General features: G+C 46.0%; 2 protein-coding genes across 3 annotated transcripts in view; one reads left to right on the top strand and one right to left on the bottom strand.

The window, feature by feature from the left end:
- Positions 1 to 576: 576 nt before the first annotated feature.
- Positions 577 to 26,814, bottom strand: part of taf7 (TAF7 RNA polymerase II, TATA box binding protein (TBP)-associated factor) — a 26,530-nt gene continuing 292 nt past the window's right edge. Inside the window, exons 2-12 of one of the 2 annotated variants that reach the window (XM_052022029.1) lie at positions 23,531 to 23,613; positions 19,485 to 19,563; positions 17,150 to 17,283; positions 16,325 to 16,445; positions 9,311 to 9,369; positions 4,692 to 4,764; positions 3,575 to 3,691; positions 3,268 to 3,468; positions 2,116 to 2,228; positions 1,197 to 1,256; positions 577 to 776 (exon numbers count right to left, since the gene is read on the bottom strand). In XM_052022029.1, coding sequence (XP_051877989.1) covers positions 732 to 776; positions 1,197 to 1,256; positions 2,116 to 2,228; positions 3,268 to 3,468; positions 3,575 to 3,691; positions 4,692 to 4,764; positions 9,311 to 9,369; positions 16,325 to 16,445; positions 17,150 to 17,283; positions 19,485 to 19,563; positions 23,531 to 23,613 — 1,085 coding nt within the window. In that variant the 3' untranslated portion in view covers positions 577 to 731. The remainder of the gene's footprint in view (positions 777 to 1,196; positions 1,257 to 2,115; positions 2,229 to 3,267; positions 3,469 to 3,574; positions 3,692 to 4,691; positions 4,765 to 9,310; positions 9,370 to 16,324; positions 16,446 to 17,149; positions 17,284 to 19,484; positions 19,564 to 23,530; positions 23,614 to 26,814) is intronic. The other variant, XM_052022030.1, reaches the window with a different exon arrangement.
- The window catches only part of LOC127573635 (magnesium transporter NIPA2-like), a 13,834-nt gene continuing 13,605 nt past the window's right edge, over positions 26,586 to 26,814 (top strand). The window contains exon 1 of the mRNA XM_052022032.1: positions 26,586 to 26,618. The gene's annotated coding sequence lies outside the window, so the exon portion shown is untranslated. The remainder of the gene's footprint in view (positions 26,619 to 26,814) is intronic.

Raw genomic sequence — 26,814 nt, 5'->3', positions numbered from 1 at the left:
GCCAAATACCTTCACCACCCTGGCTACCTGTGTCCCCACTTTCAAGGAACTATATACCTGCACCCCGAGGTCTCTCTGTTCTATACCACTTGCCAGGGCCCTACCATTTACTGTGCAAGCCCTGCCCTGGTTTGTCTTACCAAAATGCAACACTTTGCATTTATTTGAATCAAAAGGTGAGTGTTCTATGGTGTGGCTCTCCTCCTGACCTCTCACACCCTCTGCATTGTACTCAAGATGTTCAGCACCAGTCAGGACATAGAACCTAGGCTCATATTTCTCTCTGCACTGAATACCACCCGCCCCCCTGCCCCCCCCCCCCCCAGACTGAAGAAAATCTTGCACAAAATACTTAGCAACAGAGCCTTCCACGAGCTTCCCCATCCCATAACCTCAGCTACCATCACTAGTGAGTCATGTACACCACCAGAACTCCCCCGCCCACTGACTCTAGGTTTTGATATTTCTTAGCTGGTACCTTCACCACAAGCCGCAGTGATGAGGAGGCAGTTCAGTGAGGGCTAACTTCACTGCTGATGTCCAGAATGCAGAAAGAATAAGAAGCAAAAACATCCCTTCACTGTTCACTAAAAACACATTTATTGGAGTTTTACCCTATGTACATGTCCTGCACCTTCCACAGTGCCGATTCTGGTCAATGGAATGATTGGCACTGTGTGCAATGAACTGTGCCTGCTGGAAGCCTACAAAAGCTACAGAGACGATGTTGGTCATTTATTCAGCATGGTCTCGAGCTGTGATTGTAAAGAAGCCAGCTGTAAAAGGAAGGGACAAGGTGTTACCAATCTGTCTCAATGGATATAGAGGGCAAATGGTGGCAAACAATTGACAAGTAAAACTCCCTGACAACAGTAGCAGTAATAGGTAAAGCATTCAACAAGATGCTTCAACAAGCATCCAACAACAGCCACAAACCCGCTCCCCACAACTACAACTGTCCCTAATGGAAATAACAAATATAAAAGCAATGTGTAACTAAAACCAAACCAAAATATAAAAAACAATGCAGGAATAAAACTCCAATGGTTTTGTTTGATTATCAGAGGAGTTCCAAAAATGAATAACTCTGTTTGAACAGGAAGGTGGAGAAAAGGAAGGGGGGAGCGAGAGGCAGGGGGAGGGGGGACAGGGAGGGGGGATGGAGGGATGGAGAGGGACTACAGGATGAGACTCACCTGAAGCTTTTCTTTCTCCTCCTGCTGTTTGATCTCATCAACCACGGCCTGCAGACGATTCTGGGAGAGAAACACAAGGGTGATGATTACGGGGGGTTCTGAACATGCAAGCAACCCAGAGAAGACACATTAACAGGTGGTCACACGGTGCCAAGGGGTTGGACAGTTGAAAGGCAGACTTACCTTTGTAAAGCCAGCAATGTACTGAATGGAGTGAGCGGTGTGGTTCCCAGCAATGTCCACCATCTTACACTGTGAAATAACTCAGACTGACATACCTGTCACCGCTCAGTCAACATACACCAACGTCCAACCAAACCACAGCACCGCAGAGATGGGCTGAGGACAACACCCCAGTGGCACACAGGCTGCAGTTGTGAACACTCAAGTTTCACTGCAGGCAAAGCAAGCAGAGGAAGGAGGGAGAGGGGGGCAGGAAAGAGAGATGGGAGGGAGGGAGGGAGGGTTAGGAAATGGAGGTAAAGAGGGAAGGGAGAGATGGAGGGAGGGAAAGAGGGAAGAAAGAGAGATGGAGGGAGGGAGGGAAAGGGGAAAGAAATAAAGATGGAAGGAGGGAAAGGGAAAGGAAAGAGAGGGAGGAAGGCTGGAATGGGCAGAAGCGAAGAAAGGTAGGAGGAGGCAGGGGTGGACGAGCAGGGGAGGGCGGCAGGCAGATGGAATGGATAGGCAGGTGAAGTTGGGAGTGGAGCTGTGGAGAGAGACTGAGTGAAGAGGACGAGGGAAGGTGCTCCAGGTGGGCAGGACAGCTGAAGAGACTGGGGTCAACTAGTGCAGAAGATGGAGAAGCAGTGGACACGGGGAGGGAACTGGAGTGTTGTTGGGAGGGGAAGGAGAGGGCCGAGTGGTCCAGCGAATGCTGGGCAAGGAGAGGGACTGAGCCGAGCTCTCCAACACTCACTTTCAAGGCCAGGTTCTCCACCTTCATGATCAGGTCCTCCTGTCGCTTCCGCTTCTCCTGGGTCAGCTGTAGCTTCTGCCGCAGGCTCTCAATTTCATAACGGAACTCAGCCACTGTTTTTGTTTTAAAAACAATACAAAAATTTAACCAACTATAAGCACTTTAAAAAAACATACATATGCATAACTACATCAACTATTCCAATAATCACAACAAAAAGAACTATACATATTCATAACTACATCAAAAACTATGCAGATATAAACTACAACACACCATGTACAATGTCAGATTAAAGTACCATTAACACTATCTACAACACACTCAACCCCCTGGGGAACTCAGCCACTGTTGGAAAAGCAGGCAGCTTGTGAAAGTTCAAAGATTTGGCATTGCAGCCCACCCTCACTACAAGCCCAGGACTGGTGAAAACCAAGGGAACAGCACAAAGTCGAAAGTGAAAACACAATTGCGGGACTATCCAAAGAAAAAAATGGGCCAATTATTCTCAGCCAGGAACCCTGCAGAAAGAGCTATTTCACAGCACGTGCTCACGTGGACTTTATCTGTTGTTTCACGGGGTCTGCACTCTCGGTCACCACCCTTCAGAGACCAGAGTCCGGCTATATGACAATGCAGCAACTGGACGAGAGAAGTGGCTGCTCTGTCATTCATTCTGGAAATAACACCCACTGAATAGCTCACACACTGGCAGTGGAAAAGCACAAGTGTGTAGCCATAGTCATAGAGAGATACAGCATGGAAATAGCCCCTTTGACCCACCAAACCCAATACCGACCATCGACCACCCATTTACACTAACCACATTTCATTCTCCCCACACTCCAATCAACTCCTCCCAGATTCTACTAGCCACCTACTCACCAGGGACAATTTACAGTGCCCAATTAACCCACTGACCAGCACGTCTTTGGGATGTGGGAGGAAACTGGAACACTTGGGGGAAAACACACAGGGTCGCAGGGAGAACGTGCAAACTCCACACAGACAGACAGCACCCAAGGCCAGGATTGAACTGTGAGGCAGTGGCTCAACTAGCTGTAGGAACAAGGGAGGGGAGATGAGGGGGGTTGGGCGGGGGGGCAGGTCCCTACAAGTTGCTGTAGTCTGGCCAGCAGCACAGACCACTACCTTTACCCATTTGGTTTGATTCCTCCTTTGGCTTCATTTGACCATCCCCTTCATCGAGCTTCTGCTGCAGTCGCCTGGCAAGGTCTTCCTCGGAGTCCATGATATTCAGGTCCTCGTCATCATGGCGGTCCCCTTCGTCTTCATCCTCCTCACTGCTGCTGCTTATGTCATTGAAGATCTCGCGCAACTCGTCTCTCTCAACTGGAAGAGAAAACATATGTGTGGAGGATTCAGCGGAGGAACTCGCTGCAATCAGCACCAAACTCCTCTATAGGTTACCCTTCACTGTCCACGCACAATACCCTACCTGCCGAGGTGTGCCCCTGCTTGTGCCCAGATGATCCTGGTGAAGAGCTGTCGAGGTTTGGCAGTGAGCCCTGGTTCTCAACTTCCTTTGTTTCATCTTCTGCTATCACCTCCCATCCTGCGAAAGGCTGAGTCAAGAAACATAAAACAGCAGCCAACACACAGCCAGCCCTGGGCTCAGCATCAGCAGTGACCTTACTGAAACGAATTTGACCCTGAGGGTCCCTGATGGAGTCGATTCTCAGAGAATGTTTCCCCTCTTGATCTTGTGAGGATGAAAGAAAAGACTGCAAGGCTCGGGAACCTTGGATGACGGAAGATGTTGCAAATCTAGTCAGAGAGAAAGGAAGCATATGCAAGGTTTAGGGAGCTAAAATTGGACATGGCTCTTAAGGAGTATATAGGAAGCAAGAAAGAAGTTAAACAAGAAATTAGGACAGCTAGAAGGGAGAATGAAATGTCCTTGGTGATCAGGATTAAAGAGAATCCAAGTGCATTTTGTACATATATTAGGAGCAAGAGGGTATCTAGGGAAAAGGTCCACTCAAAGACAAAGGAGGGAAGTTATGCATGCGGCCAGAGGAAGTGGGCGAGGTTCTCAACGAGTGCTTCGCGTCAGTATTCACCAAGGAGAAGGACATGGATGATGGTGATACTAGGGAGGGGTATGTTGATATTCTAGAGCATGTTAATATAAAGGAGGAGGTGGTGTTGGGTGTCTTGGGAAACACTCAGGTCTGCGTTAGGCCCATATCTCTCTAAACTTGATGGGGGTTAATGGGGAACTGGCACCTGAAGCCAAGCCTCAGATAGCCATGATTTTATTGAATGGCGCTGAACTTAAGGGATTTCTTTATGAGCTCCATTGCTCCTTTATCTTTTGTTCTTTAAGCTCCAATAAAAGTTCTCCCTCAGTAAACATCTCCAAAACAACCTGCTTTCCCTGACAGCTTGCTGTTTGTGATCCCACTGCCCCATTTTCCATACTACTGCACTGCCTACACTTCAGCAGTCCTGGAGTTGTGAAAGGTGGTCTTTCTTTCTTGGCAAGCACGGGCTTCTTCCCCAAGCTGCACCACATAACCAGAGCCCACTCCCCATTCGACTAGGAAGGATACGGACACTGACAGCCTCAGCATCTGTGCTCAGCAGTCGTTTCACTTCCTTCTCCACATCTGGAGATTCGATGTACTGAGAACAGAAACAGAGAGATCTCACGTTTAAGTTATGACTGCTGGGAACTTGACTTCAGTTTTGGCCCAGCATTCAATATGGAACTCATGCTGAGCGTGCCGCCCAAGGCAGAATTCCAAAGGTTGCATACACAGGAAAAAGCTTCCCCCAACCAGGCAGTAAAGCACAGGTAGACCCTCTAAATGTCACTCACTCACAGGCCACACCACAGAATACAGCTCCCTCTGCATTGCCCCATCAACCACTAGCAGATACGACACTGGCAAGATAACACACACACACACAAAATGCTTGAGGAACTCAGTAGTCAGGCAGCATTGATGCAGGGAAATAAACAGTCAACGTTTCGGGTCGAGATAACTGGCAAGATAAAGCAACTTGGATTTAGATTATTCCTCCAACATACTTAACATCTCAAGCCACTTTACAAGACGCCACACTTAAAATTTGCCAGCAAGCTATAGAAGGATATATCAGTACAGATGACCAAAGGCTTGGTCAAAGAGAGAGAGGACTTACAAAGCAATTTAAAGGACGACAGAGGTTTGGAGAGGTTTTGGGTAAGTATCTCAGAGTACAAGGGCTTTCCCACTGAAGGCAAGCCAGCAGTAAATTCAATGATGCTTTCAATGCCTGGATTGGGGGAATGCTGATGCCTTGCAGAGTTTGCAGGGAGGATTTAAACCACATCACTTTCAAAATAAGACTGGGAATTTTTAGACTTGGGGCAGTTAACATAAGAGTGACAGAGAAATGAAGTGCGAGTTATTAGCAGCAATATTTTGCTGTTAAGGAAATGGAAACAGGTTATCTTAGTGATGGAATAAACTGGAGGTTGGAAGCTCATCTTGGAGCCAAACAGAACACCAAGGTGGCAAATGATGAACGCGGGAAGATGAATGCTAGTAGAGCAAGGCTGAGGTGAGCAGGAATTTCTTTTTTCAAAGAGTTGTGAACCTTTGGCGTTCTCTACCCCAGACATGCTCAATCTTGAAGCATATTCAAGGGTGGTTGATTTTTGGATCACATGGGAATCTTGGGTTCTCCAAGTCAGACAGGAGTCAAGACCAAGATGAGATCAGCCCAGGAAGAGGAATTTCACAGGACCATAGAGCAGTTACAGCAGGCATTAGCAGCAAAGTATACACAGTGCCATCCAACCCTCCCAAGGCAAACTTTCTCCCACACCTTCCGGTTCCTGTTGCATCTGGGAATAGACAATAGACAATAGACAATAGGAGCAGAAGTAGACCATTCGGCCCTTCGAGTCTGCACCGCCATTTTGAGATCATGGCTGATCCTCAACAATCAATATCCTGTTCCTACCTTGTCCCCACATCCCTTGATTCCCCTATCTATAAGAAACCTATCTAGCTCCTTCTTGAAAGTGCCCAGAGAATTGGCCTCCACTGCCCTCTGAGGCAGTGCATTCCACAAATTCACAACCCTCCGGGAGAAGAAGTTTTTCCTCACCTCTGTCCTAAATGGCCTAGCCCTTATTCTTAAATCATGCCCCCCGGTCCTGGACTTCCCCAACATCTGGAACATATTTCCTGTCTCTATCTTGTCCAATCCCTTAATAATCCTGTATGTTTCAATCAGATCCCTTCTCAATCTTCTCAATTCCAGCATGTACAATCCCAGTCTCTCCAACCTCTCAGCATAACACAGTCCCGACATCCCCAGAATTAACCTCGTAAACCTATGCTACACGCCCTCTATAGCCAGGATATCCTTCCTTAACCCTGGAGACCAAAACTGTACACAATACTCCAGGAGTGGTCTCACCAGGGCCCTGTACAAATGCAAAAGAATCTCTTTGCTTTTGTACTCAATTCCCCTTGTAATACAGGCCAACATTCCATTAGCCTTCATCACTGCCTGCTGCACTTGCTCATTCACTTTCAGTGACTGATGAACAAGGACTCCTAGATCCCTTTGTATTTCCCCCTTACCTAACTCCACACCATTCAGGTAATAATCCGCCTTCCTGTTCCTGCTCCCAAAGTGGATAACCTCACACTTATCCACATTAAACTTCATCTGCCAAGTATCTGCCCACTTACCCAACCTATCCAAATCACCTTGAATTCTCCTAACTTCCTCTACACATGTCGCACTGCCACCCAACTTTGTATCATCAGCAAACTTGCTAATGTTATTCACAATGCCTTCATCTAAATCATCAACATAGATCGTAAACAGCTGCGGTCCCAGCACCGAGCCCTGTAGCACCCCACTAGTCACGGCCTGCCATTCTGAGAAACATCCATTCACCCCTACCCTTTGTTTCCTATCCGCCAACCAGTTTTCTATCCATGTTAATACCCGCCCCCCAATTCCATGAGCCCTAATTTTACCCACCAATCTCCTGTGCGGCACTTTATCAAATGCCTTCTGAAAGTCGAGGTGTACAACATCCACTGAATCTCCCTCGTCTATTTTCCTGGTTACATCCTCAAAAAACTCCAGTAGATTAGTCAAGCATGATTTGCCCTTGGTAAATCCATGTTGACTCGACCCAATCCTATCTTCCCCACCACAGATGTTAGGCTAACTGGACGATAGTTCCCCGTTTTCTCCCTCTCTCCTTTCTTAAAAAGTGGGATAACATTAGCTATTCTCCAATCCTCAGGAACTGACCCCGAATCTAAGGAACATCGGAAAATGATCACCAATGCATCCACAATTTCTAGAGCCACCTCCTTTTGTACCCTGGGATGCAGACCATCTGGACCTGGGGATTTGTCAGTCTTCAGCCCCATTAGTCTACCCATCACCATTTCTTTCCTAATGTCAATCCACTTCAGTTCCTCTGTCACCCTCTGCCTTTTGTCCATCCTTACCTCTGGGAGATTTCTTACGTCTTCCCCCGTGAAGACAGATCCAAAGTACTTATTAAATTCGACTGCCATCTCCCTGTTTCCTGTAATAATTTCACCCGATTTGGTCTTCAAGGGCCCAACATTGTTCCTAACTAACTTCTTTCCCTTCACATACCTAAAAAAGCTTTTGCTATCCTCCTTAATATTCCTGGCTAGCTTGCCTTCGTACCTCATTTTTTCTTCCTGAATTACCTTTTTAGTTAAATTCTGCTGCACCTTAAAAATTTCCCAATCCTCTATCTTCCCACTCAGCTTGGCTCTGCCATACTTCTTCCTTTTTAACACAATGCTATCTCTGACTTCCTTTGTCAGCCACGGTGGCCCCTTTCCTCTCTTTGAGTCTTTCCTTCTCTGGGGAATAAACTGATCCTGCACCTTGTGCATTATTCCCAAGAATACCTGCCATTGCTGTTCCACTGACAATTCGGCTAGGATGCCCGCCCAGTCAACTTTAGCCAGCTCCTCCCTCATGGCTCCATAGTCTCCTTTGTTCAACTGCAAAATTGACCCTTCTGATTTGCCCTTCTCCCTCTCCAATTGCAGATAAAAACTTATCATGTTATGGTCACTACCTCCCAATGGTTCCTTTACTTCGAGTTCTCTTATCAAATCCTGCTCATTACACAGCACTAAATCCAGAATAGCCCTCTCCCTGGTCGGCTCTCATACCAGCTGCTCCAAGAATGCATCCCGGAGGCACTCTATAAACTCCCTTTCCTGGGGTCCAGTACCAGCCTCATTCTCCCAGTCCACTTGCATATTGAAATCCCCCATAACTACTGTGACATTACCCTTGCCACATGCCAACATTAACTCACTATTCAGCTTGCACCCAATATCCATGCCACCATTCAGAGGCCTGTAGATAACACCCATTAGGGTCTTTTTGCCCTTACAGTTCCTCAGTTCTATGCACACTGACTCTATTTCTCCTGATTCAATGTCCCCCCTTGCAAGGGACTGAATCTCATTCCTCACCAACAGGGCCACCCCACCCCCTCTGCCCACCTTCCTGTCCTTACGATAGCATGAATACCCTTGAAAATTCATTTCCCAGGTCTGATCTCCCTGCAGCCATGTCTCCGTTATCCCAACAACATCATACTTACCCATTCGTATCTGAGCTTCAAGCTCGCCTACCTTATTCCTGACACTCCGTGCATTCAAATATAGGATTTTTAACCCATTTCTCCTCTCTCCATTCGTATTAATGTTCTGAAATTGTGTAGTTCCTATCTGTCCTCTACCCTCTATCTCGCTATCCTCTCTCTCATTCTGGACCCCCTCCCCCTGCAAATTTAGTTTAAACCCTCCCGAGCAGCATTAGCAAACCTTCCTGCAAGAATGTCAGTACCCCTCCAGTTCAGGTGTAAACCGTCCCGTTGGAACAGATCCCATCTTCCCTGGAACAAATCCCAATTATCCATAAATCTGAAGCCCTCCCTCTCGCACCATCCCCTCAACCACGTATTAATCTGCCTAATCTTCCTATTCCTCTCTCTATCTTGTCCAATCCCTTAATAATCCTGTATGTTTCAATCAGATCCCCTCAGAAGCGATCAAGCAACACTGAGCTTTCAGGGCAGGTTTTAGCACACATTAAACGTACAGCTCACAGCTCAACAGGTTTTAAAGACAGTTCCACCTCAGACTCTCACCTTCTTCTTTGCAGTTTTCCTGAATCTCCTCTTCCGGACATTCTTTAGGGGGCAAGTGACTGAAATCGAAGGATAAAAGCATGAGTTTGGAAAACAGTGTTGGATTTTGACCTCCTAATTCTAACTATTCAAATTTAAAATCCAACAAAATAATAGAGAAATGTTACCCTGAATTTCAAATTGCTGCAACCATTGCACATTTTACTTACACTTGTCAGTAAAAGAGTTGCTTCAGCTCAATGAGTAGGGACTGAGTCACAGCAATTAGATTTGGATTCAACAGGTCTGGAATGGTTCCTTGGGATTTTTTTTTCAGGATCATTGTAAACCTATTGGAAGTGAGTAGTGGGATTAGTTCTGGAATTTTACAGGAGTATGGAGTGTCTGGAAAATGGGAATAGTTTAGAATTGAAACCAGACTATGGATAATGGAGGAACACACACAAAATTCTGGAGGAACTCCACAGGTCAGGCAGCATCTATGGAGGGAAATAAACAGTCAACGTTTCAGTCGAGACCCTTCATCAGGACCGGAAAGGAAGAGGGCAGAAGCCGCGATAAAAAGGTAAAGGGAGGGGGAGGAGCACAAGCTGGCAGGTGAGAGGGGGAAGGTAGGTGGGTGGGGGAGGGGAGAGATGTAAGAAGCTGAGAGGTGATGGGTGGAAGAGGCAAAGGGCTGAAGAGGAAGGAATCTGGTAGGAGTGGACAGTAGACCCTGCAATAAAGGGAAGGAAGTAGGAAATAGTAGGGAGGTAGTGGGCAGATCATGAGGGAGGGGAAGGGGAAAGAGAAGGGGTGAGGGGGCCACAGGAATGAGGGAAAACAAAAGGCGAGGGAAGGGGTAGAAAAAGGGGTGGGATTGGAACAGAGGGGAGAGGTTACTGGAAGTTAGAGAAATTGTTGTTAATGCCGTCAGGTTGGAGACTACCAAGGCGAAATATGAGGCATTGTTCCTCCAACCTGCATCTGGCCTCAACATGGCAGTAGAGGAGGCCATGGATAGACATATCAGTATGGGAGTGGGAAGTGGAATTAAAGTGGCTGGCCGCCGGGATATTCTGGCTGTTGCAGTAGACGGAGCGAAGGTGCTTGATGAAGCGGTCACCCAATCTTCATCGGGTCTCACTGACATAGAGGAGGGTGCACTGGGAGCACCAGATGCAATAAATGACACCCTTGGATTCACAGGTGAAGCACTGCCTCACCTGGAAGGACTGTCTAGGGCCCTGAATGGTGGTGAGGGAGGAGGTGTAGGGGCAGGTGTACCACTTTGCACAGTTGCAGGGATAAGTGCTGGGAGGGTCATCGGTGGGGAGGGACGAGTCGCGGAGAGAGCAACCCCTGCGGAAAGTGGAGGGGGAAGAGAGGACGGGAAGATGTGTCTGGTGGTGGGATTCCGTTGGAGGTGGTGGAAGTTGCGGAGAATGATGTGTTGGATGCGGAGGCTCGTAGGGTGATAGGTAAGGACAAGGGAAACCCTCTTCCTGTTATATCAGTTGGGGGGGGGGGGGGTGGAAATAGGGTGAGGGCAGATGTCCGGGAAATGGAGGAGATGCGGGTGAGGGCTGCATTGTTGGCGGTGGAAGGGAAACCCCACTTACTGAAAAAAAAGGGATATCTCTGATGTCCTGGAGTGGAAAGCTTCATCATGGGAAGAGATGCAGCAGAGGCAGAGGAACTGAGACAAGGGAATAGCATCCTTACAAGTGACAGGGTGGGAAGAGGTGTAGTCAAGGTAACTGCGGGAGTCGGGGGGGCGGGGGGGTGTGGTTTGTAAAAGATATCGGTGGATAATCTGTCTCCGGAGATGGACCAAGTCAATTTGAGGGCAGGGTGGAAGTTGGAGGCAAAGTTGATGAAGCAGCCCCAATGCAGTCGTCAATGTAGCGGAGAAAGAGTTGGGGAGCGTTACCGGTGTAGGCTTGGAACATGGACTGTTCCATATAGCCGACGGAAAACAGGCATAGCTGGGGCCCATGCAAGTGCCCATGGCTAAACCTTTGGTTTGGAGAAAGTGGGAGGAGTCGAAAGAGAAGTTGTTGAGGGTGACGAGATTGGCCCAGTGGGGTCACTTTCCAATTGGTCCACCACTATAGATAGAGAATAGAGCAGCAAGATCAGATTGATGCTGAAATATGGTTACGTGGCTACATTGAGATTAATATGGGATTAATAATAGAATATGGGAGCAGATTTGAAAAAGAGTCAAAGAGAGATACAAGACAAAAACAGGCCCTTCAGCCCATTGAGTCCACACCGACCATCAACCAGCCATTTACACTAATCCTACATTAATCCTATTTTATTTTCTCCACATTCCCATTAATTCCCCCCAGATTCTACCACTCATCTACACACTGGATGCTATTTACAGCAGTCAATTTACCAACCAATCCACATATCTTTGGGATGTAGGAGGAAACCAGAGCACCCAGAGAAAACCCATGTAGTCACAGGAAGAATGTGCAAACTCCACACACATACAGCACCTGAGGTCAGAATTGAACCCGGATATCTAGTGCTGTGAGGCAGTGGCTCTACCCGCTGCACCACTGTACCCTGTCACTAGTTTGGGATTGATACACAGTTCGGGGTCTTTTGGTGGCGCTACATGGAGTAGGTCGTAGCTTGGCTCTGCTCCACTCACCTTTTAATTCCTCATGCACCACATTTTAATAAGACTTTTATAATACTTTTACAAGATTGATTTTGACTTTTAAATGTCGGAAATACCAGAGCTAAGGCTGGAGCTGATAGCAAGGGTAACGGAGACCCTCAACTCACTTTGGAAGCTATCTCTAAACTGGATAAAAAGCTTGACCAGAGATTTGCCACTTTGGAAACGCTATTAAAAGATATTGAAGACAGACAAACCACTCTCATACAGGAGAGTGCTGAACAACAGCAATTAATTGCTGAACTGAATCAAGCTGGCAAAGAGAGAGATCGCAGGCTGAAATTACTGGAAAAGATACACAGTTCAGGAAGACTGGTAGTGGGATTAGTTTTTGGATGCGTTAGTTAATTAGTTAATGCGTGTCTATGGGTTAAGGAGCAGTGCAATGATGTACTGACAGAAGGCTATGTGTGGGGAAGCAGAATCAATTTGTGATTTGCACAATAAGAACAGAAAATACTGGAAAAACTCAGCAGGGCCAGCAGCATCTTTGGAAAGAGAAACAGTGAAGGTTACAGGTCTGGGGCCCTTCATCATGACTGTGATTGGTGCAGGTCTGCAGTCTGCAATTACTTTTGGGCTGATTCTAGTCTATGGTGAGAGTGCAGCAGTGTGTTTAGTTTGGGAGGGATACAAGGCAATACAGGGCTGTGAAACTATTTTGGGATTGGTACAGAACTACAGGAGAGTGTGAGGAATTAGTCTGGGTTTACGCCAGCCAAGAACCAACAGAGAAATGATGGACTCAATAACTTCATTCTGCACCATTACGTAACAGAATTGCAGAATTATTATAGCACTGAAGGTCATTTACAGGCTTTTTATAAGAGCAATCCAATGAGACACAGTGCCATTTTTTAAAATCCAAACCCTGCAGTTTATTTCTCTTTAAACAATACCGATCCATTTCGACTCTGAAAGCCACAATGAAAACAGCCTCCACCACCCTTTCCTGTGGTTTCCAAATCATAGCTGCTTTCTACAGCTATCTTTGGTTCTTTTGCTCATCAACTTAACCAACTGCCTTTGGTTCCTGACCCTTGCACCATTAGAAATGTTTTCTCATTTTTAATCATATAAGGTCCTGCCCAAGTTTGAACACTTCTCCCTTCTCTCCTCAGGAGAACAAATCCCAACTTTTCACAGACTTGTGCCTCAACCCCTGCTGGTATTCCAGCAAGTGCATCTCTTCCTTCTCTTACACCTTCACATCTGTCCTGAAGTGTGGTGACCAGAACCGGACACAGCTCTCACCATTTCTGACCAAATCTCACTTCAGCTTATAGAAACATTTCCTCCAGGTTTCTGCACCCTGTCCTTGGTGCAGATCTCCCTGTGCTTTTGCAACGACTTTCACAACCTGTTCCAGAACTTCAAAGAAGACACACGAGACTGCAAAACCTTCAAAGATGTGCATTCACAGTTTTGTGCCCCCTCCTTAGAGCCTTTTCATGAGGTGTTAATTTTCACCTGACCCTTTCACCAACCCATCTTTGCCCCTTTAAAGTCTATCATTTTCCTCTGCAGTATTTACCACATATTGATTCATCTGCAAACTTTAAAATCACCCAGTACCTTCAAGCCCAAGTCATTAATATATCTAGAACGGCAGTGGTCAACCATCACCCAAAGAACGTCCCCTTCTCCATCTGCAGAAACAAACACTCTCCATCATTTTCTACTTCCTGCCCCTCAGCCAATTCCCTACCCATCCTGTCATCAGCCTTTTTATTCCACAGGCTTCAACTTTGCTGGTGAACCTTTTGAGAATCTATATTCACACAATATTATAGTGGCATCGCCAATTCCTTTCACTACTTGATCAGAAACTCAAGTTGGTTAAGCATGATTTGTCTTTAACAAATCTACGCTGTATCCCTTTGTCTTAGTGCATAGTTTGCCCAAATGACCATTGATAATTATGACAGCCCATCAAGTCTGTTCTGGTTGATAAAGAGTTGACCTACCTCACCCCATCTTCCAGCACTGAGCTTGGCACAACATTGTGGACTGAATGGCCTGTTCCTGTGCTGTACTGTTCTATGTTCTCTGGGTCCATAGTCCTGCAGGTTACAGCTCTTTGGTACTGTTTAAATGTGATGAGGGTTTTTGCCTCCGTCGCCCATTCAGGCAGTGAGTTCCAGACCTCACCATCATGAAAAACATCTTCCCTTATTGCTCCTCTAATCCTTCTACCAATTACTTTAAATCTCTGTCCTTGGTTTTTGACCCCTCAGCTGAGGGAAACAGGTTTTTCCTATTTACTCTGCCTAGGTTCCTCAGTTCTGTACCCCTCACCTTCCTCTGTTACAAAGAAAACAACCTTAATTTATCCAAACATTCCCTACAGAAACCATTTTTCAACCCTGGTAACATCCTCACAAACGTCCTCTGTGCTCTCTTCTCTACTAACTTGGGAGCTTTCTCAACACCAAGGTTCAGCTGGCTATCCTGGAGTTACTGGGATTATCCTTGGATCCATTTGTGAACAAGATTAGATTTGCAAATTTCCTCTCTTCTGGAACATCCCAGGATGCTTGGAAGATTGTGGCCAGACCTTCCACAATTTCTACCCTTCCTTAAGCAACCTGTGAGATCACCCATCCAGACCTAGCAACTTATCTGCTTTTTAGTACTTATTTTAGTTCTAGCCCACCCAACACCTCAGCTGTCTAACCCTTTACTATGACTTTAGCAGAATCCTCATCCTTGGTAAAGAGACATAAAATCACAGAGACACACAGTAAGAAACAGCCCACCGAGTCTGTGCGAACTGTCACTCGCCCATTTACACTAATCCCATTTTATTCTCAACAATTCCCCCCAGATTCTACCACTCACCTACACAATGGAAGAAATTTACTGTGGGCAATTAACTCACCAACCTGCACTTCTTTGGGTTAATCCCATTTGCCCCCATTAGGCCTGTATCCCTCTACTTCTTTCCTATCCAAGTACCTGTCCAAATGCATCTACCTTTGATGAATTTGACAAAGTACTCGCCCTGCTCCACAGCCACGTCCCCCATTTCCATACATTCTTTTGGCCCCTAATTTGTCCCACCACTATTCCTTATATTCCTACACAAGGTTCCTGGATTCTTGTTTATGTCCATTCATACTTTCTCATCTTATTTGCTTTATCACTTTATCTGATCCTTCAAAATACACCTTCACTCTCACTTGAATTATCACCCTGGCATCTACCACACAGCTCCTCATTCTGTTCTATCTCGCACTCTCTCTGTTGATTTTCAGTCACCCTGTCTTTCACGCCTCATGGGGATGTATTTAGCTGGCACCCAAATCCTCTTCTCCTTAAAGGCCATTTGTTATTTGAATAGTTAAACCTACTAACCTCTCTGATTCTCTGCTCCAGTAAAGATTCAATCCGGAAGCTCATCCCAGCATTATTCAGTACAGAATATTTGCATGTTCTCCCCATAACTGCATGGGCTTCCCCTGGGTGCTCCGATTTCCTTCCACATCCCAAAGGTGTGTGGGTCGGTAGGTAGGTTAATTGGCTGCTGTAAATTGCCCCTGGTGTGTAGGTGAGTGGGAGAATCTGGGGGGAATTGATGAGAATGTGGGGAGAATAAAAAATAGGATTACCGTCAAATCAGCGTAAGCGGGAGGTTGATGGTCAGCACAGATTCCATGGGCTGAAGCACCTATTTCTGTATGACTCCATGATGCGATTGCTCTGAGAGCTGGCACAGACTCAATGGGCTGAATGGCTTCCTTCTACATCCTAAGAACTATTATCTTCAGATAAAGCTCAATACAAGAAAAAATATTGCATTCTAATCCTGGGACCTTTCTGCAATTCAATTGCAGAAAATTGCAGATACTCAAGGAAAATTGCAACAGTGACTGCAATTATTAGTCCAGTTAATCGCTGCCATCTGCAGCTTTGTTTCACTGGCCTGTTTTATCCAATTCTTCACCCTTTGACAGGAGAAGCTGGAGAGTGTAATCTGTTCCCAACCTGTAACACATTACAGACTCTAACATCAGACCTGCCACAGAGACGATAAACCCTGCACCTCTTTCACTGGGGACACCTCGATTTCATTAAGCCAGATTTTCTTCACAACATCTCTCTCTCGTTCCTAACAGTCCATAATTCTATTTCCCTTCAATTGGTCCACCTTCTTGGCCAAATACAGACAATCAGACGATATGAGGCATATCCATATTGATACAATCCTTGTGGCAGTCAGTAAGTAACAGTCAGGAGCTTGACCACCTGGGTGAATCTGTTCCCTGGGCCAGGAATGCCAAGGCTCACCACCAGGTTGCCACCACTACACAGCCCGTGATACTTTGAAGACTTACTGCTGTGATTCCACAGGAATTTCTTCTCCTTGTCTTTGTCTTTCTTTTTGTTCTTGGGATCAACCGGCACAGGCTCCTCCTGTGGAGGGTACAACTCCCCATCCGTGGTACACACCAGCATCTGGAGTGGTGGAGGCAGAGCAGAAAATGCAGCTGAGGGTATCGTTCCAAAATCCAGCCTGCCATCCTCTCATCTCAAACCTCTCAATTCACATCCATCAGCCCACCTCCCAAGGATATTCTTCAGTATCAACACAATGGAATATACACAAGAACCATGCACACTACACACTGCCTGCCATCCATGCCCACCCCTCCAATGGGGAATGCTTTGCCCTTCAGTTACTGGGACTAGTTATTTATGACCATTTGAAATCCATATTCAGAATAAGAACACTAGGAGCAGGAGCAGGAGATGGCTACTCAGCCCCTCAAACCTGCCTCACCATCAAATATGATCATGGCTGATCTATGCCAGCCTCATCTCCTCCTCTGTGCCAGTTCCCCATAATCCCAAATTCCTCGATTTTTCAAATATTTATCTATTGCCACCCTAAATATATCTAATGATCTGGCTTCCACCACCTTTGGGGGCAGAGAATTCCAGAGATTCACTACCCTTGAAGAGAAAAAACTTCTATGCACCTCCGTTTTAAATGACTGGCCCATTATCACGTATCCACGTCCCCTCATTCAAGTTGTAAATGGATAAGATGGCCGGCTCACTGGCTTAGAGCCGGACACAGTCTTATCTTAAAGCCTTGGGGCCAACACAGTCTCAACCTTTTGTCAAATTCAGAATGCATTAAAGGAGGATCAGCACACCTGACAAATATCTGCGGTCTTATAGAAAGTCTTTTTATCGATGGTCTTCAGTGACTCGATGACACAGGGCATATCAACCAGCCTGGAAGCCAAGGGCTGCTTGTCCACTCGCACAATGCCATGGCGACCATCCGCTGCGAGAGAGGGAGGAGAAACCTTGTCAGCTGGTCACTTATGGCTCCTTCATCATGTACCTTCCTCACCCAAAGGCAGCTGCCAAATGAGGCCTCTGTCCTTACAAACACAATCTTTATAGGTCAGTAATAAGTGTGAGCAGAGCCAACTGAGACAACAAAAAGTGCATTGCAAAGTTGTGTTCAATATTAAAACTGGGCCTTAATGGAACAGGGAATGGTTTGCATATTGACACAGATGCTATAATATAATCCTAATGGGAATTTGAGTAAAGATTGGAAAGGAATTTAAAAGGATTCAGAAAAAGCACCAGGTCAGATCCTGGCACTGCCTTTCCCCAGGGTTCAGGAAAAGTGCTAGGTCAGATTCTGACACTGGCTTTCCCCAGAGGAAATTTGATGGTTGTCAGAAGTTGCCAGCCTTGGGTGCTGACTCCATAGACCTCAAGCAGGACCAGTTTCACTTGTAAAAGCGGAGTCAACTTTGGCTCTTGGATTAGATTTCAACTGCTTTAGGGGTTATGGAGTTCCTTTTATGGTACTGATGGGTCTTCATCATTTTTTTGCCTCTCTTCCTGGAGCTCAAATGAGTGCTCATACATGTGATGTGTCAGGCATCCCTACAGGGACAGGGTGGTGGCTTGTCTTTCTTGTACTATTTTCATAAGTGTGTGTAGGATTTACAGATCTGATAATCACACACATTGTGGGCTGGGGGAACCTTTAAAGCTTCAGCACATTGAGCCACAGATTTAAATTTGATGAAGCACCGAATACATAATTATGACGTACACCAAAAATTTTACCAGGGTGCGTGGGAGTTCCTGGAACCGGTCCCTCCAACCTTGGCACAAACTTGGTGGAAACTAGTTACTCACCTATATGGGGTTTGAGACCGGTGGGGAAGGTTGTGGCACTGACTCCTTCACACAGTGAGTGGGTAGGATAGCTAACCCTCACGTCAGAGGTTTTCATGTGATGATGACTTACATCTTTAAAAGTAGGGGTTATTGAAAGCTGAGACGTTCTGTTAAAATAACAGATGGAATAGTGTGTGGAGCAGCCAATTGGTGGCACAGAGATAGCCAGGGGAGCAACAATTGGCAGTGGGATGCCAGGGCTTCAGTCAGAGTTCCCACCCTGGATCACAAACCAGTAGCCTTGTGGGAGTGAGGTCACTGTCAGCTGAGAAGGTCAATTTACCATTGGCAGCCACCATCCAGGGCTTGCATATTAGGGACAGAAATTAGAAAAGAAAGGTGGATTATTATCTAACTAGAGAGAAGTTCAGAGGGATCTAGGTGTTCTAGTGCATGGTCATAAAAAGGTAGCAGGCGGGTCAAACAGATATTTATGGTGGCAAAAGGCATTCTGGTCTTTATTGTGAAGGGGTTGGAGTTTAAGAATGGGGAGATTTGGTTACAGTTGTACAGGTTGTTGGTGAGGCCACACCTGGAATACTGGGCACAGTTTTGGTCCCCTTACCTAAAAAAAGAACCTAGTAGCATTGGAGGCAGTCCAAAGGAGATTCGCCAGGCTAATTCCTGGGAATGAAAGGGTTGTCCTATCAAAAGAGGTTGGACAGGTTGGGTCTGTATTCCTTGCAGTTTAGAAGAATGGGGGTGACCTTATTCAAACATATGTTCCTAAGGAGGCGTGACAGGGTAGATGTTAAGAAGTTTTCATTAGTAGGAGACTCATGAACAAGGGAACATGGTTACAGGATAAGGGGCAGGTCGTTTAAAACCAATTTGCATAGTAATTTCTTCTTGCGGAGGTTAGTGAACCTCTGGAACTCTCTGCACCCGAGGGTAGTGGAGATCAGATCATTAGATATATTTAAGGTGGAGATGGATAAATATTTACAAGGTATTTGAATTGAGGGCTATGGGGAACTGGAACAGAAGAGGAGGCTGGAATAGATCAGCCATCATCATATTGAATGGTGGAGCAGACTTGAGGGACCGAGTGGCCTACTCTTGCTCCTATTTTCTTCTGTTTTTGTCTATTTCCAGCACAAAGCTGACATCAGAGGGCTATCTGTAATACTGGATGGTACCAAAGTGGGAAAAAAAATAAAACTTTGTCCAGATTGACAGACCTGGCCTTAAATAGTAGTCAGATGGGACACAGTACAACAGTGAATGATTCAAACTCTGGGAAATCACCCTGAAGCACAGACACTGGGTCAAAGTACTCACGGTGTAGTTCAATGGTCAGGCGATCCCGCAGGTTGACGTTCCCAGACTGCACAGCTCTCCGCACAGTGGCTGCAAATTCCTGTGGAGGAATAAGACCGACTCCAAATTCTACCAGGCACTTCTCAGCCCCTCACTCCTCAACCCTTCAGCCCCTCCCGAACTCACCCATCTCACTTGGACTGCAACAAAAACCACACGGGATTGAAGGAAACTATTTTTCTTGTACAGTTTGAAGGCTAGAGACCAAGTATGGGTAAGTCAAATAGGGAAAGGATGCCAACAGTAAATGATTTGATGAGGAATGCTAAGGCCGCTAAGAAATGCTGATGAACAGAGAGACCTTGGGATCAGTCCATACTTCTCTGAAGGTAGCAACATAGGTTGATAGAGTCATAGAGTTATACAGCGTGGAAACAGGCCCTTCATCCCAACTTGTCCATGCCGACCAAGATGCCCCATCCAAGCTAGTCCCATTTGCCAGCGTTTGGCCCATAACCTTCTAAACCATTCAATCCATGTACCTGTCCCGCTGTCTTTTAAAAGTTGTTATTCTATCTGCCTCAACCACTTCCTCTGGCAGCTCATTCCACATAGATACCACACTTTGTGTAAAAGAAAAGTTCCCCTTCAAGTTCCTATTAAATCTTTCCCTTCTCACCTTAAACCTATGACCTCTAGAGTTGAAAAGGTAGAGAAGAAGGCGTATGGCATGAGTGCCTTCATAGGTCGGGGCACAGAATATAAGAGTTGGGACATGATGCTGCAATTTTACAAAACACTGGTTAGGCCTCACTTGGAGCATTATGTGCAGTTCTGGTCAGCCACTACAGGAAGAATGTGATTGCTCTGGAGAGAGTGCAGAGGAGATTCACCAGGATGTTGCCTGGATTAGAGGACTTTAATTATGGGGACAGACTGGATAGACTGGGCCTTGAGCAAAGGAGGCTGAGGGGTGATCTGATGGAGGTATACAAGATTACAAGAGGCACATATAGGGTAGATAGTCCCCATGGAAGGGATATCAAAAACAAAAGGGCACAGGTTTAAAGTGAGAGGAAGCAGTTTTATCGGGGATCTGAGGGGAAGCTTTCCCACACACAGTGGTTGATATCTGGAACGCGCTGCCAGAGGAGGTGATGAAATCAGATACAATCACAACGTTTAAGAGGCATTTAGCGAGACAATTGAATCAGCAATGAATGAGAAAGATACAGTCCCAATGCAGGCAAAAGGGATTAGAGTAGAAGGGCAAAAGGTCAGCATGGACACAGTGGGCCGAAGGTCCTCTTTCTGTGCTGTATGATTCTATGACTCAGTAAAATAGATTTGTACTTGAGAGAGTGGTGCAATAAAATTTCAAGTGACATAGAGCACGAGAGCGCAGAAGCAGGCCCTTCAGCCCATCGAGTCCATGCCGGCATGGTTTTCTGCCTAGTCCCATCTACCTGCACCCGGACCATAGCCCTCCATACCTCTCTCAATCACGTACCTATCCAAACTCCTCTTAATTGTTACAATTGAACCAGCATCCACCACTTCCGCTGGCAGCTCATTCCACACTCGCACCACCCTCTGAGTGAAGTAGTTCCCCCTCAGATGGCTCTTAAATATTTCACCTTTCACCCTAAACCCATGATCTCTAGTTCTAGTCTCACCCAACCTAAGGGGAAAAAGCCTGCATGCATTCACCCTATCTATACTCCTCATAATTTTGTATACTTCTATAAGATCTCCCCTCATTCTCCTGCGCTCCAGGGAATAAAGGCCTAACCTATTCAACCTATCCCTGCAACTCAGGTCAAGTCCCAGCAACATCTGTGTGAATTTTCTCTGCACTCTTTCAAGCTTATTGATATCTTTCCTGTAGGTAGGTGACCAGAACTGCACACAATGCTCTAAATCTGGCCTCACCAACGTCTCATACAACTTCAACATAACATCCCAACCCCTGTACTCAATGCCCTGATTTATGAAGGCCAATGTGCCAAAAGCTCTCTTTACGACCCTATCTACCTGCAATGCCACTTTCAAGGAATTATGAATCTGTATTCATGGGTCCCTTTGTTCTACCGCCCACCTCAGTGCTCTACCATACACTGTGTAAGTCTTACCCTGGTTTGTCCTCCCAAAGTGCAACACCTCACACTTGTCTGCATTAAATTCCATCTGCCATTTTTCAGCCCATTTTCCCAGCTGGTCAAGATCATGCTGCAAGCTTTGAAAGCCTTCCCCACTGTCCACTACACCCCCCCAATCTTGGTGTCATCCGCAAATTTGCTGATCCAATTTACCACATCATATAAATCATTACTATAGATGATAAACAACAACGAACCTAGCACTGATCCCCGCGGCACACCAGTAGTCACAGGCCTCCAATCAGAGAGACAACCATCTACCACTACTCTCTGGCTTCTCCAGTCTGTACTGGGAACTGGGTTTTACAATATATTTGTAACTAACATAGAAAGGAAGAGAAGTGCATCTTCAGTTCTTGTTGATGGCCCCCCAGGATGCTGATGTTGGGGGATTCAATGATGGCAATGCCATTGAACATCAAGGATAGATGGCTCTCTCATTGGAGATGGTCATTGCTTGGGATTTGTGTGACATTAGCATTACTTGCCATTTACCACTTCATGCCTGAACATTGCCTAGGTCTTGCTGTATGCAAGCATGGGCTGCTTCATTTGCAGGAGTCATGAATGGAGTTGAACATTGTGCATTCATCAGCGACCATCCCCACTTCTGATGCTATGATGGAAGAAAGGTCATTGATGAAGCAACTGAAGATGATTGGGCCTCGAACACTACCATGGGGAACTCTGTAGTTCTGGGGCTGGGATGACTTCTAACTTCTACTATCTTCTTTTGTACGAAATATGATGCCAACCAATGTACTGTTTTCCCTTTAATGCCCAATGGCTTCAGTTTTACCAGGGCTCACTGATGCCACACTTGGTCAAATGCTGCCTCGGTGTCGAGGCTAATGATGAGGTTTGGAGTGAAAGGGTCTCAGCAAAATCCAAACTGGACATTAGTGAGCAGTTATAGGTGAGTAAGTGCTGTGGTTGCTGATACTTTCCATTATTGAGAGCAGATGGATTGGGCCACAGTTATATTGGATTTGTCCTGCTTTTTGTAAACAGGACATGCCTGGGCAACTTTCCACATAGCCGGGTAGATGCCAGTGTTGTAACTGTACTGGAGCAGCTTGGCTAAAAGCAGGGCTAGCTCAGGAGTGCAGGTCTTTAATACTTCATGTTGTCTGCTCCAGGAGCCTTTACCATATCCAGTGCTCTCAACCATTTCCTGATGTCGTACAGACTGAATCACACTGGCTGAAGACTGACCCGTGACAGTGGGGATCCCAAGAGGGAGCCGAGGTGGATCATCCACTCAGCACTCTGGCCGAGCATGACTGCAAATGTTTCAGCCTTTAGCATTTACACACTGGGTCCTGGCATCGTTGAGGATGGAGACATACTTGGTGCCTCCTTCTCCTCCCACTGGCTGTTTGACTGTCCACTACAATTCATGGCTTTATGTGGTAGGACTGCAGAACTTCGACCTGACTCGTTGGATGAGACCACTCTTCATTGGATGATGTGTTTGCTGTTAAGAATGCATGGAGTCCTGCATTGCAGCTTCACCGGGTTGGTCTGGTGCTTCTTCCAGCATGCCCTCTGTACTCCTCATTGAACTAGGGTCAATCTACTGACCAGAGTGGCAGAGGGTGGGATATGCCAACAATTAGTTAAAAAGGCTAACAGATGCTGGCCTTTACCTGGAGGCTGGAATACAAAGGGATGGAGCGTACGTTGGTGATAGAAACTTCAGATTAGACCATGTTCAGTGCTGGGCACTGCCCCTCAGGATGATTATGTTGTTGGAAAATAATTTACACCCATTCACCAAAATAGCTCTTGGTTAAAGGGATTAAATTTTGACAACAGGTTATGAAACCTTACTTGAAATCAGTTTTCGTCTGAAGCCACAAAATGTAAACCAGAAGCTCACTCTCTAAGGATAACTAAAACACTCACCGGTGGCAGCCTCAGGATGTACTGACTTTCCAACTCATATGGAGCATCCTCCTTGCTCTTCGAGCCCTGCTTCTGTCCCTTTGCTGAAATACAAAATTACAAGTAGAGAAAGCTCAGATTCATCTTGTTCTTACCATCACAGAACAAAAGAGAAGTCACGACCAAGGATGAGAACGAGAAAGTGGGGGAGAGAGAAAGAGAGTTTGTGTGTGTGTGTGTGTGTGTGTGTGTGTGTGTGTGTGTGTGTGTGTGTGTGTGTGTGTGTGTGTGTGTACCCACACATTTGTACATAATGTCATAATATGTCATCCAAACCCATCATCAAGCTTCAAGACCTGGGCCTCTGTACCTCCCTCTGCAAATGGATACTTGACTTCTTCATTGGCAGACCTCAATCAGTGAAGATTGGTAACAACATCTCTTCCTCGGTGACCATCAACACAGGTGCACCTCAAGCCCGCGCACTTAGCCCCCTGCCCTATTCCCCTATAGACACGTCTGTGTGACTAGCACACATCCAACACCATATACAAATTTGAAGACAACACCACTGTTGTTGGACGAATCACAGGTGGTGATGTGTCAGCATACTGGAGCGAGATAGGACACCTGGTTGAATGGTGCTGCAACAACAACCTCTCGCTCAATGTCAGTAAAACTAAAGAGCTGATTGTTGACTTCAGGAAGGGGAAGGATGGCGAATATGCGCCAGTCTACATTGGGGGATCAGGGGTGGAGAGAGTCATCGCTTTAAATTCCTGAACAGTAACATATCAGATGACCTGTCCTGGGCACAGCACATAGATGCAATCACAAGGAAGGCGTGCCAGTGTCTTTACTTTCTTAGGAAGTTAAGGAGGTTCAGCTTGTCAACAAAAACTCTAACAAACTTCTCCAAATGTACAGTTGAAGTATCCCAACTGGTTGCATCATGGTCAGTACCGCAATTCGAATGCGCAGGAACACAGGAAGCTGCAGAGTAGTGGACTCAGCCCAATACATCACAATCCTTCCCCTCCATCGGAGGAACCTACAGGAGGTGCTGCCTCAAGAAAGCAACATCCATCATCAAAGATTCCCCACCATCCAGGCCATGACATCTTCTCGCAGCTACCATCAGGCAGGAGGTACAAGCCTGAAGTCCCACACCACCAGGTTCAAGAACAGCTACTTCCCTTCAACCATTCAGTTCTTGAACAAACCTAATTACTGCAGTAGAGCAACACTGTCATACTTTGATCATTTTGCACAAAAATGGACTTCATTTTTTTGTTCTAATTATGGTTTCTTGTAAAAATTGTGTATAATTTATGTTTTTCTTGTGTATGCTGCAAGTAAGTTTCTCATTGCACCTGTGCATACATGTACTTCTGCATATGACAATAAACTCGACTTTCGACTTTGTTACTTTTTATGAGACTTTTTTTGAAGATATCTGAATTGATATAAACACTTGTTTATAAACACTTGCCATCCCAAGGAACTTCAATGAATCAGAGCACTCCTGAAATACAGTCACCGGTTGACTTTTGGGAATCTGGTTTCCATTGTGCAAAGCAAGATCCCATAAGGCCGGCACGGTAGCCTAGCGCTTAGCGTAATGCTATTACAGTGCCAGTGATCGGGGTTCAATTCTTGCCACTGTCTGTAAGGAGTTCGCACATTCTCCCTGTGACTGCGCAAGTTTCCTCTGGGTGCTCTAGTTTCCTCCCACATTCCAAAGACATATGGGTTAGGAGGTCAACATGGGTGTAATTGGGCAGTGCGGGCTCATTGGGCTGGTAGGGCCTGTTACCGTGCTGTATAAATAAATATTTAAGGTTTTTTTTTAAATAAACAGCAAAGAAGTGAATGGTCAGAATATCTTCTAGTTACATTCATTAAGGCAAATATTGACCGAAACATCAGGAGACCCTCACTGCTCCAACTACTTGTGATGGAACCCACTGAGAGGGGGTAAGCCACCAACAACATTGCTTTCAAAACTCATTCTATTCCTATAGTTTAAGAACAAAAGATCAGAAGGAATAGAAGTAGTAGTTCATCAGTCAAACTCCCCAGCCTGCTCCAATAACGTCATGGCTGATCCAGCCTTCACCACACACCACTCTCCTACTCTCTCCTAGTAGCCCTTTGTTTCCTTATTAGTTTAAAGGTATGTCAATTGCCACCTTGAATATATTCGATGTCTCCACCTTGACAATTCTCAGTGTAGAGAATTCCAAAGACTCACCTCTGAGAGAAGACATTTCTCCTCACGTCAACCTCATTACAGCAGAGAAGAATGAGACCACAACCAAGGTAATGCGAACAGTTTTGGTCTCCATATTTAAGGAAGGATGCCATTTTAGGATGTGCACTGGTTGAATACTGGGATGAAGTAAAGTTGAGCAGCTCAGGTCTATACAAGCTGCCTTCAATGCAAATACTTGACTCCTTAAATATGGAGACCAAAGCTGTATGTTCTCCAGATGCGGTCTCACCACCTCTCTGTAAAGTTCCTCCCAAAGTAGATAACTCTACATTTCCATCTGCTAACTTCTTGTCCACTCACTTAACTGCCAATAGCCCTCTCCATTTCTATCTTAAATGAGCAACTCCATATTTTTAAATCTCCTGTTACTCTCACCTCTCAGTCTGATTAATTCTCCTCATACAACAACCACACGCCACCACCCCCCAAATTCCAGGAAGCACTTGAATCACCTAGGCATGGAAGATCATGGACCAAGTGCTGGAGGATGGGTTTAAAGCAGATGGGTGCTTACTGGTTGGCATGGATGTGGTGGGCCAAATAGGCTGTTACCACGCTGTATGAATGAGAAGCAGATGTCTATCATGGTTATCCATTACTTCAAAAACAGAAGCAAGCTTGTAAGGAGGAAGCTTTCTTTCTGATGGACTTCCTCTTCCAGTCTGCAGTGGACCTGGGTTTGATCCTGGAACCTGGGTTCACAGTTCCAGTGAGCCGGGTTTAATCCTGACCTGCACTGCTGTCTGTGTGGAGTTGACACGTTCTCCCCGTGACTGTGCGAGTCCCCCCTCCCCCCGGTGCTCTGGTTTCCTCCCACATCTCAAAGACGTGCAGGTTAGTAGATTAATTGGCTGCTGTCAATCAGTGTAGGTTAACGGCAAATGAATCAAAGGGGAGATGGTGGGTCAGAGAGTGAGCACAGGGGAGCAAGAACGGGACTGAGAGTATTGCTCTGCCAAGAGCTGGCATGGACCCACAGGGCCGAGTGGCCTTCTGTGCCGTGATCAGGTCTCTCAGAAGCAAATGGGAC

The sequence above is a fragment of the Pristis pectinata genome, chromosome 8 (assembly GCF_009764475.1).
Source record: "Pristis pectinata isolate sPriPec2 chromosome 8, sPriPec2.1.pri, whole genome shotgun sequence".
NCBI classification, from domain to species: Eukaryota; Metazoa; Chordata; class Chondrichthyes; order Rhinopristiformes; family Pristidae; genus Pristis; species Pristis pectinata.
This window is presented reverse-complemented; position numbering and strand designations above follow the sequence as displayed.